The 12,403-nt window shown below is 32.3% G+C and overlaps 1 protein-coding gene across 1 annotated transcript in view; it reads left to right on the top strand.

Moving 5' to 3' along the window:
• Positions 1 to 12,403, top strand: part of PKHD1 (PKHD1 ciliary IPT domain containing fibrocystin/polyductin) — a 386,375-nt gene that overhangs the window by 254,628 nt on the left and 119,344 nt on the right. The window contains exon 55 of the mRNA XM_081141333.1: positions 2,383 to 2,470. Within this exon, the coding sequence (XP_080997459.1) occupies positions 2,383 to 2,470 (88 nt within the window). The remainder of the gene's footprint in view (positions 1 to 2,382; positions 2,471 to 12,403) is intronic.

Genomic DNA, 12,403 nt, shown 5'->3' with positions numbered 1-12,403 from the left:
ATTACATTTTTAAATTTGAAAATTGTTTTTATTAGATTTGTTGGGGAGACATTGGTTAAAAAGATTATATAGGTTTCAAGTGTGCATTTCTATGACACATGATCTGTATGTTGCAGGCTAAGAACCATATGATTTCACTTATATGTAAAATATAAAACTGAAAACAACAAATGAACAAACAAAAAAAACAAACAAAAACCCCAGACACAGTCAACAGTATGGTGGTTACCAGAAGGAATGGGAGTGGGGGGTAATAAAGGGTAAAGGGGATCAAATATAGGGTGATAGAAGATGAAAGATTTACTATTGACAGTTTCTTCATCTGATACTACCATAATACCAAATCTTACTTTAAAATTAGTCTATAGGAGATCACAGAAACTGTGGCTGACTGGCCTCGTATAATCACGATGTAAGAGCCACACAATAACTCAGTTTTAAGGGATAGATATAAGAGGCTGTTTATCATATTTCTAGTATTTTCTCACTTGCTAATTGCATAAGATATCAGTGGCTCAGTAAAATGGTACCAAACATGTTAGGATAATATGAAATTTGGTAGCTTAGTTCCATAATATGTAGCCTTTGCCACGTAATACTTTGATAGTGCTTTATTATTTCCAAAGGATTTTTCATGCATGTTTTTTATTTATCTTTTAAAGAATGTGAGATTCAAGGATATTTTAGTTTTTTTAAGTTGATAAACTAGATGGATCATAACAGGAACATTCAATCTCTTTTTGTCTGTGGTGTCCACTCTGTTCTGTGTAGCGCCACATTGGATAAAACATTGTGTTAGGAGGTATACAAGGGTGCCAGTCTTGATCCCCAATTCTGGCCACAGGGCCAAACTAGTGTGTTTGAAATTTTTTCTAATACTAAATTGAATAAGGAATGAAATGACTTTTCACTACATGCTTAAAATTATGTGATCTCATAAGTAAATGATAGATTTTAACCTTTTTAAGTATAATAATTTCCTTGAAACAAATAAGAAATGGTGTCATTGTACAGTAAACCTTTGATGATTGGGAATGATCAAGAAATCTGCTTTTCTGGTCAAATGAATCTTCTAGATAACTCAAGTTTAAGGAAATAAACTTTTTTGTTGTTAAAATCTTTTGTTGTTGGAAATTTATCTCAGTTACTTCATGTTCCTTGTTCTGACTACCTTACTTAACCAATAGTGAAAAAGATGGAATTTTAAAATGGTGATAATGGTGATGATGATATTTTCTAAAACATATATATATATATATGAATACTATTATGAAATACTGATTCCAGGACATGTCCTGAATGTCAGAGTATTTTTTACATTTCCATTAATTCTAATTTTAGTTTTATTATTTTCTGACTTTTCTTTGAATTGGAGTATGGAAAAAATTATGGACAGAGACATAAACTGTTGGTTAGGTTTCAGTTAATTGAGATATCTTTGGTTCACATAAGATGAAAAGTCAAAGCATGTTATTTGAAACTACTGGTGTTTGTTTCTTTTATTCAAAGTTTTCTGCTAAAAATTATAAAATCTTTAGAGTTCAAGATTCATGATTTGCAACAAAATAGAGTACACCAATCCAAGGGTATGCAGATAATCATTTGAATTCAGGAAGAAAATATTAATATTTCTATTTAAATATATACGATGATACTCATATGAGTGTATTAGGAGCCCACAACCACAATTTTGTTACTGCTTGGCTTCATGCCTAAAACAGTTTTAGACCACTAGGATACGAGGAATTGAGCTTCATGTGATTTTAAAACGTAGCAAAACATGTAAGAGGAAAGACCTGAAGGTATAAAACTGGACTGCATCAAGTATGTCCTTGGCAAGACTTTAATTTATGAGTCTGAAATAAATTATATTTTGAAACAAAGGAGCTAGAGATCTATCCTTTGATATCTGTAATAATATAAAAAAGAGGTCTAACCACTGAAAACAAAGCTAATAACACCAAATCTCTTTCCTCAGGAAATAAAATTACACTTGCTTTTTGGAAAATCTAATGTATAACATAAAATATCAAAACCTGTTAACTTCCAACAGAATTGCAAATGGTGTGGAGTCACTTAATGGTGGAAATCTAACTACTTAGCCATCAAAGTGGTCTATTTTCCAACTGTTGGATTACTAGATGTGGTATAGCATGCACTTTTCTACAGCTTTTGAGAGAGTAAGTTTTATGTCCATGTGAGATATATTTGACCTGCTGAAAATAGAGCACTTAATATTCTTTTTCTGATGAAGTGGACATCCTTATACGTAGTGTCTATATCACATATCTTGCACAATAGCCTCTCTAACGAGTTTTACTCATGTCTCCTTAATTCCTCTGAAGGATTTTTCTATCCGAATGTTGCTTGTTTTATTTTCAGGGGTTTATGGGAAAGTTCAGCTTCACAGTGCTTATCCTAACAAATCCTGGACACGGCTTGGGGCTGACATTGCCTCAGGCAATGAGAGGTAAGGAATGAGAGTCAGTTACGGATACATTTCTTGGTTTAGTATGCTTCTGTTTGGTGTTTCCTAATGACATAAAATTAAATTTTAGATTAATAATTATAATTCAAGGATAAATAAATGAATAAATAAGGGACCCACAGGGGTTTTAGAAATCTCTGAAACATAATAGGTAAAGAATAAAACAAGTAAAAGGCAGGGGAGAAACATAGTTTATTTAAGGAGTAAATTTTAGATAATGCATGTTTATGGCTATCAATAAATCTTTAAATATATGAATTCCATGAGTTAAAAGATGAAGTATAAGGTGAGACCATAATAGTCTCAGTTGAAATGATAGCTGGTTAAGAGATAGATGAGTGAGATGAAGTATATGAAGAACTCTATGGAATTTAGACGGTAATAGAAGAATTTAATAAAATATTGGAGGAATAAAGAATGAAATTATCACTGTCTCAAACTGAATAGGTAATATGAAGAACAAACTGGTGGAATCTACTTGAATGCAGAATAAAAGATCAGGTGATAAAAATAATAAAAAGAGAAGGTATTAGATATAGAAAACAGAAATTAGAAAGCATATGCAAATAATTGCTCTCTTTAATAAGAGCCCAGAATAACTACAGGGGGAAGAATAGGGAAAATTATAACTGAAATACACATAGCAGACTTGGGAATAGTTACATTTAATTGGAACAGATCAACATCAAGAACAATGATTTCTATATATCCTCATAGTATAAGAAAAAATTAAAAGAAAAACAGAAGAGGGCATAAAGCTTGTTGATCTTAGAACTTTTTACATCATTAAAGGTGAGAAGATAGTGGTAGAAAACTAATACATGTTTAAGGTAAAAAAGATTATGACCAAAAAATTGGACACTCTGTAAGATGCTATTCACATGTGAAAGCAAAGAGGAAAAAAAAAAGATATCCTTTGCTTTGCAAGAAGTCAAAAGAAATGGGCAAAAGAAATTAATAAAGTGATTAAACTGAACCTAAAATTCAAGAATAAGAATAAAATTTAAAAACTATATAAAAGTATATAAAGTTTATACATTTAAGGTAAGCATTGAAATAAATTAAATTTAATACTGTAAATATGGTTGTTAAAATAAGGCAAATTCTAATTGTTCTTGTAAATTTGAAATTTGTTAATGTGTTAGTCAGGGTTCTGTATATGTAAATGAATAAATGTATACATATATAAATATATATATACATATATAGTATGGTGTGTGTGTATGATACTGGTTATATATAATAATATATATATGTATATGTAATGTATATTAAGAAATGCATTTCAAGGAATTGGCATTTCAAGGGCTGGTAAGTTGAAATTTGCAGGGCAGGTCAGCAGGCTGCAAAGCCTTGAGCAGGATCCTGAGCCAAAATTTCTTCTTCAGTAAAACTTCAATTTTGCTTTTAAGGCCTCCAGCTGATTCATCAGGCCCACCAACATTTTCGAGGGTAATCTCCTTCACTTAAATCAACTGATTGTGGACGTTAACCACATTTACGAAATACCTTTGCAGCAACAGTTACATTATAGTGTTTGAAGAGCTGGATATGATAGTCTACCCAAATGGACACATAAAATAACCGTCATAATTCTCAGATAAAAATCTGTGTTTAAAATCTGCGACTACAGCCATAGGAGACTGGATATGGGACACAATCATGCTTAGGAAGTAAATATAATGGAATTTGTTCCAGGAGAATTTAAGTAGGACATAGACCTTCCAAATGACCAGAGAGGAAAAAAAGAATGAAAGTAATCATAAAATACATTACAAAATACAAAAAGAGAAGAAAATAAAATAGTAAGGGAACAAAAGCAACAAAAAATCATTAAAAGACAACAAAAGTAAAAAAGTAATAAATATGCCAGTTATAAAAAGAAAATATACTTGTTAAAAATGACACTATATAGAAAAAACTGGATAATAAATAAAAATACAATCATAACATTTTTTATCAGATAAACTCTTAAAATGAATTCAGGAAAAAAATTAAATTAAATATTGAATAAAATGGATCATTAAAATAAAAAATGAAAGCAAGAGCCTAAAAATTATTCACAGGAAAAATCAAAATCAAATTAAATATATACAATTTGTCAAATAAATACATTTTATATTAATAAAGACTTCAATCTACAGTAAGACCCCAATATCAAGAAAGTTTTACACCAGATAACAATATAGAAATAAGGAGAATATATTTCTAAGCATAACAGAAACAAAAATAGTAATGAAAGACATTTACATACCTCTTTCAGTTTTTAATCTTTAATATAGGGTAAAAATAAACAAAATATGAAGAAATATGAATAAAATAATAGAGGAAATTTGATTTGTATGTATATATACATATATATCCTTACTCCAGAATATATGTATAATAAAAACCTTAATAAATTTTAATAAACAGATACGATATAGAAAATGGTTACAATAAAATATACATAAAGATAAAAACACTATCTTAACCAAAAATCTTAATCTCTTGTAAGATGGAAAAATAGGGAAAAATTTGTTTTCTAAATAACTTTTGTATCAAAGAGGAGACCACAGCTTTATCAATAGGATATTTGGGAAGAAGCAATATTGAAAGTGTTGCATGAGACATAGGCAAACATGCTATCACATTAAATGCTATTATTGTTGAATAAGAAAATACAGAAATAAACAAATTAAGCTGTCAATATGAGAAACTTGAAAAAAGATGACTAATAAATCTAATGAAATCATTTGGTGCAAGATAAAGACACAAATTGGTGAATTAGAGAGCAGAAAATTAGTAAACTTAGATTTTTTATTTTTAGATATACTGGTTTAATCTCTAATAACTTTAATCATACAAAATTATGTAAAATCAGAAATGAGAATTCAAAGATAGCATACCAAAGAGATTAAAATTGTAATGTAAAATCTGCTGTCTATCTAGTGTCATTTTGAAATTTAAAAGTTAAATATAGATATATAATTTTTTATAATTGGTTAAAGAAGAATAAAATGGGAAAAACCAATAATAGTTAAAGACAGGAAGTTATCCAAGATTTATTTCCAAGAATACATTTGGTTCGAATAAATGTATGACGTTTTTCCAGTCATTCAACTATCTTTTTTTTTTTTTTTAATATATCTTTATCGATTTCAGAGAGAGGAAGAGGGAGAGAGAACATAGAAACATCAATAATGAGAGAGTCATTGATCAGTTGCCTCCTGCACACTGCCTACTGGGGATTGCACCCGAGACCCAAGCATGTGCCTTGACTGGGAATCAAACCTCAATTTTCTGGATCATATAGATTGATGCTCAACTGCTAAGCCACACTGGCTGGGCTCAACTATCACTTTTTATGTTATATAATCTATTCCATAGCACAGGAAAATATGTGAAGCTTTCCAATCAATTTCAGGAGGCAAGCATAAAATAATTTTTAAAACAGCTGCTAAAGATAATTCAAAAAAACACACAAAACAACTAAGGCAAAATCTGAGGCAATAACCAAGTGTAAGTAAAATACAAAAATCCTAAGTAACAACAAATGAAACCCAGTAATTTATTAGAAGAAAATAAAATCATGACTGAGTATAAGTCATTCAAGTAAAGAGAGATGGTTCAAATTGAAATAATTAATATAATTTATCTAAACAATAGGTATAAAGATTAAGAATATCATAATTTTGGTACAAAATAAAAATAACTTAATAAAATTCAGCTTGCATTTTTTAAATAAACAGTAAATTAGGACTATAAATAACTTTCTTTAAATGAATGGTTTTTATTGGAACATTTAGCTGTTAGTTGAGAATCACTGCTTTACATAATTACACAAAATATATTATTAAAAATCCCTCTGAAACAGAAATTTTCTATTTTATGGGAAAACTAACATTAAAAGTTAGTATATTACAATAGTCATTAAATATTATTATTAAAGTTTTAGCCAATGTATTGCATTAAAAAAGTGCATTAGTTGTAACTATTGAAGGAAATCCGTTATCATTTTTGTATGTGGATTATATACATTTTGTCCTAGAAAAGTAGAGAACCACTTAAAAAACTGTCAGTTGAATTCAATAAGTGTACAAATCAATAGCTTTTTAAGATATGAGCAGTAAAATTTTAAATTATAATGTAAAATCCCATTTAAAATTTCAATTTAAAGTGCTAGAAATAAGCTTAAGAAAAATTATAGGAGCCATAAAAGCAAAATTATAAAACACTAGTAAGAAGCATGAAAGGAGATTAGAATAAATGGTGATGCATAATGTAAATGGAAAAGCTCAATATTTTAAAGATGTCAAATCTAAGGAAACTTTAATCACAAACCAAATATATGCTTTTGGAATCTCATTAATTCTAAGTCTTTTAAAACAATAGACACTTGAAGATAACCAAACAGTATCAGTTATTTTATATAAATATATACCTTTAATATAACAATTACTTTATTGTTACTAACATCAGAATAGAAGACAGTGTCTAACAATAGACCAGGTAAGTATTATTACCTAGAATTTGAATATTAGAATTTCAATTTAGTTGAAAACTTGAACTAGAATAATTGGTCAATGCTTTGGAAAAATATAAAATTAAGTTTTCATGTTATGCTTAAATAAATTATAGATAGGTTAAAAAACTACATATAAAAAGAGTGAAACCATAAAATTATTTAAAGACCATTTAAGTAAATATTAGGTAATAAATGAGGAAAGATCTGTCAGATGTACAGTAAAGTTGTTAGAAAATAATGTTCTTTACAGGGTAGTCCCTTTTAGATTGAATGGACAGAATAGATCTCTCTGGAGAAAAGAAATTTGAGTTGAGATTTGAATGGTAAGAGAGATTCAATGAAATGAGCAAGAGTGCTTAATGAAGGAGAGATATTCAACATTGTCCCTGAGGTGGCCTTTGGGACAGGGGGCCAGACAGGAGGTCACAATAGCTGGAGCAGAGTGAGCAGAGGTGAGAGCTGTAGGACATGGCAGATGCCAAGTCACACGGTAACTTGTTTAACTGTGAGAAGTTAAAGGGAAAATCACTGAAGTGTTTTATGCAGCAAAATTAATGGAATCTGATTTGTTTCAAAGTGACTTTGGCTGCTAGATTGGTGATGGATTATGGGGACAGGAGTAGAAGTTGGGGTATTGATTAGGAGGCCAGTTGAAGCTAAATCATAGTGGCTAGGACTGTGGAGAAGCAGTAGAGATTGAGAGAAGAGATGGTGATGTCCGAGCATGCCAATGAGTTGAATGCTGAGGTGATGGGAGTGCTTCAGGCTTTTAGATTGAGCAACCAGGTGGACAGTAGAAACACACATTGAGTTGGGACAACTGGGAGAAGAACAGATTTGTCAGAGTGACAGCTGGCAGGGATATGCTAAGCGTGAGACACCAAGTGGAGTTGTCAAGAAGACAATTACATATGTAATGTAGGGCTGGGGGAGAAAAAGACAGGGAGTCATCCTGGAAGAGGCTGATGCTTCTGATCAGGAAGACATAGGTAGAGGAGAACATCGGAGCCTGGCAATGACATTGGGGCTAGCCTGATTTTTAAGAAGTTGATAGCAGAGGTGTCCAATGGCAGGAGACTGAGAAGCAGAGGCCCGAGAGGAGAATTTGTGATGGGAGGAAGGATGAACAGGAGGGACTCGGAGGAATGCCAGGTGGCTCATATGGAGAACAAAGACCTAGCACAATAGGGTTCCAGGGAGTGGTTAGGGACCAGGGCCAGGTTCACTGGTAATAGCAACAGTTTTAGTGTTTACCCTCCTAAGAGCACCTGCAGCTGTTGGAGGTTTCTAACAGGATAGTATGGGCGGGAGGTAGCACTTATAATCATGTTTCTATATCTTTAAAAAATCATTCTAGATACAATTCCGACAACAGGAGGGGTCAACAATAGATCTAGGGCCACCACTTAGGGGTCCAATCAATAGAAAGCGCAGCTTGTCAGGAGCTGACGTGGCAAAGGAAAGAAATGAGTGAATTTAGAGGCAGGAGACAAAATCTACAGATGTGCTGGGTATGAGGCGCTAGCTTGGTTTCTGGCTTGTGTAGGATGGTGGTGCCATTAACTAGGAGAGGGCTAACTCTGGGGGGAGAGGTTATGAGTTCAGATTTGGTCTTGTTTAGTTTGAAGTGCCTTTATCATGCCCAAGAGGCTCTGTGAGGTAGGAAAATAGGGATCAATAAGAAACTTCAGTTATTACAAGGTTAGCAAGTTGGAGTTTGGCAGGAATGATATGAATGGATTTTTCTTATAAGAATGTGTTAAAAACCTCCTTCAGAGTCTGAGCTACAGGCTGTTTTGAAAGAAACTCAATTTTATTAATTAAAACTATCCATGGTAATTAACTAGCTACCGTTTATTGAGTTCTTATCATGAGGGCTGACTATATGTCAGGCCTCTACCAAGTATTTTACATACATTATCTCATTTAAATCTTTCGATGCTGTAAATTAAGTATTATTATCTGCATTTTACAGGCATGAAAACTGAGGCTAGAGAAGTTAAGTAAATTTTCCAAGTTCATAAAGCTCTGAGTTCCTGAGGGTGGATTTTTACCCTGGTTTGTCTGATTCTATTGCTTGTGTTCTACATATTATATCAAAATATCAAAAATGGCATTTCTTAGCATCAGTCCCGCAGAGGAGCACTTTAATGAGTTTATGTGAATAATGTGTAATTATCATAGTACATTCATTTTATCGATAGCATTTTTTTAACCTTTAAACATTGTGAAATAATTTAAGACTCACAAAAAGTTGTAAAAATAGTAGAGTTCACACATATCCTTTACTCTGTGTTCCCTGATAGTATCTTATATAACCATAAAATACTATCATACCCAGCAAGTTGATACTAGTACAGTCTTAACTGAACTACAGAATAGTCAAGTAATTTCTCTAAACATTAATCTACAATCTTCTTTATGTTAAAAGTCAGTTTAGTAAGTCTTTCAATCTATTGTTATGGGAACAGATTTGACTTGGATACCTTTATGAACTTTTACCAACAGAATTAGTGATCTAAATTTACTTGAATACAATTGATTTATCTTATGAAGAACATTGAAATGAAATGTTCAGAGAAAAAATTTCATGTCAACTTTATAAACCCAAACTCATTTCTTACACTATCAACTGAAGCAAGCGTAATCAGATATTTGAAAAAAAAATTTTTTTTGCTGTTATTAGATACATTTATCTCTGAATTAAATTACTCCTCTGTTGCTTGCGTCAGTTGACTTTCGGGGAGATTAATGAACAAAAATCTTAATGTTTTTGAATTTTAAATAAGAGAGGTTATACTTAGATTAAAAAAATGTTTTTACCCATTGCAAGTATTAAGTATACATTTTACAGTGAGTCTTTTAAGGTGACGGTGTGTTCTTTGAAATTAAATAGTTACTTTATCAGTTAATCCTACAATTAAGGTTTTAGATTTTTATCCTGGTTGTTGGAAGATTTAAATCAGGGCAAAGGGTCTGATTTATGTTTTAATCTGACTTAGGCTGTGTGGAGAATTAACTGTTGGGGGCAACAAGGGTGGAAGCAGGGAGACTAACGTTAAAACATTGCAGTAATTTTGTGATCCTTCAGGTGACACATGCTGATGGCTTAGCTTAGATGCAGGAGGAAAGGGGTGGTTAAGCCCGTGCTGAAGACAAAGGCAGCATGATTTGCCAGTGGATTAGGTAAAAGAGAAAGAGGGGGAGTCAAAGGTTACCGTGAACCTTTTGACCTGCGCGGGCGAGGAGTGGTGTAACTTCCTGAGAACTGGAAAACTGGAAGGAGTCCCATTTTTTCCCCCTATTATCATTTTTTAAAAGAAAACATGTAAAGCATTATCTAATCTCTTTGTCCTGTTATTTTTGTTTCTTAAGTAATTTATTAACTTACTCTGTTATTTATAAGGAAGCAATTCTGAACTGAAGAACGAACCATGTGTTAGCTCAACCTTTCTTAGTATCCAGGCCTTTAATTCTAACATCATCATCGATTGTTATCTGTTCTGTTATCTCCTACGTCAAATTAGTGCTGCTATTCTTTGAACATGCTTTGTTTGGAATATTTCTTTTTTCTGCCCTTTCTGCTTAGTCTCACATCAGCTCTTTATACATGGCTCTCTGTAAGAGCTTTTGTCCTGGCTCCCTAATGGCCTAAGAGGTCAGAAGTACCCGTGTCTCCTCTTTACCTTTACACTTCCTACTTCTCCTTAAAGATTCCATCGTATCGGCCCCAAGGCTTTCGGTCTCTCCTCCAGCATGCACTGATTTCTCCCCCATCTGAGCCTCTATAGCATGTGATTTTCTAATTTATAATTTTTTTTTAAAAGGGGATATCTGTAATACTTTCAACAATAAAGATAAATTTAAAAAATAATTTATAATTTTAATAACAATCTGCTTCCTAGTGATTGCTACTAAGCTGCTTAAGGTATATAGGTCCTAATCTTCCAGGTGGCTAATATAGGAGAGGGAAAATGCTGTTTTTATTGACTTGGTATATTACTTAGCATCTAGTACTGCAGAGTACAGAGAAGACTTCCAATGAATGTCTCCTACATTGAATTGATATGTCTTCTGGAAATCAGAACTTTGAGCCTTTTAGCTCAATGGCATATTGCCTAATAAATGAGAATATTGAATTTAATTTCAAAAACAACTATGAGCTCAGTGGTTAAGCATCCACCCATGAACCAGGAAATCCCGGTTCAGTTCCCAGTCAGGACACATGCTCAGGTTTCGGGCTTGATCCCCAGTAGGGGGCATGCAGGAGGCAGCCGATCAATGACTCTCATCATTGATGTTTCTATCTCTCTCTCCCTCTCCCTTCCTCTCTCTGAAATCAATAAAAAACATATTTAAAAAAAACCACAGAACTATAATTTATTTTGCGTATTATCTGAAACCCATTATTATACTATAACAGTTTAGTTCAAGTATTAGATTATAGTGTCAGGCAGACAAATAATTGACATACACTATAGCTATCCTTGTTGTCATCATCACTATCATCACTATAGGATTCGAGTTCATCAATATCTCACGCAGTCCAATGCAGTCGGAGAATCCTCTTTACATTTCAATGACACTGACCAAAACAAAAAAGAAAAAAAAAAAAAAAGAAATTAAATTGGAGCTTAAAAAACAAAAAATAGAGTTCAGAAGTCTATGATCATTTCTCTTCCTCTGGTAAAAATATTCTGGCATCTGGACACTCTGAGCATGCAGTCAAATGCAGCTATTATCATTAAGACCTCCTCAAAGTTTAGTTAACAAATTCATTTAAGTTGTAGATGTTTGTATATGAATGCCTTATACATGGTTTTGAGAACCCTAAAATCAAATTCAGAAGCATGTTTTTTCATTTTTTGTAATTATGTTTTTGACCAGAAGTATTATATTTTTTCTAAACTAGGCAAAATGTTAAGGCCAAAATAAAGAAAACCATGCTGATATTTTATTTATATTTTTTAAAAGTTATCTTTCAGAAAACTTCTGCAGTGATTATTCTGTTTCCCCTCTCTTCTCATATAGTTTTTATTTAGTTCCAATGCGTTCCAAAAAGCTCTTTTAATTTTTTTGTTTATTTATTGTCTTAGGTGTGTTTTGCTCAGAACAGCAAGCAGGTCTCTCCTCTCCCCTGTAGCTATGGGACTCATTAGTATTAATAACACAGATGGAATACAGCTGGGATTCAAGCAATCCTTAAGCTAGTGTTTCTTCAAATGGTGGAAAGGTAACCATAAGGGTAGAAGACCACATGTAAGAAAAGTGGATATTGGAATTTGAGGAAACTGATACTTGACAAGTAGAGCCATCTATGTTAGTGATTCTGGGACCATAATTTTCTCTAAAGTTACCACTGTTGCTATGTGGACATAAAAGTGGAAAGGCCCATGCTCCCTTGCCAT

The sequence above is a fragment of the Miniopterus schreibersii genome, assembly GCF_964146895.1.
Source record: "Miniopterus schreibersii genome assembly, chromosome: 6".
NCBI classification, from domain to species: domain Eukaryota; kingdom Metazoa; phylum Chordata; class Mammalia; order Chiroptera; family Miniopteridae; genus Miniopterus; species Miniopterus schreibersii.
Note: the sequence above shows the minus strand (reverse complement) of the source record. Positions and strands in the feature narration are given on the sequence as shown.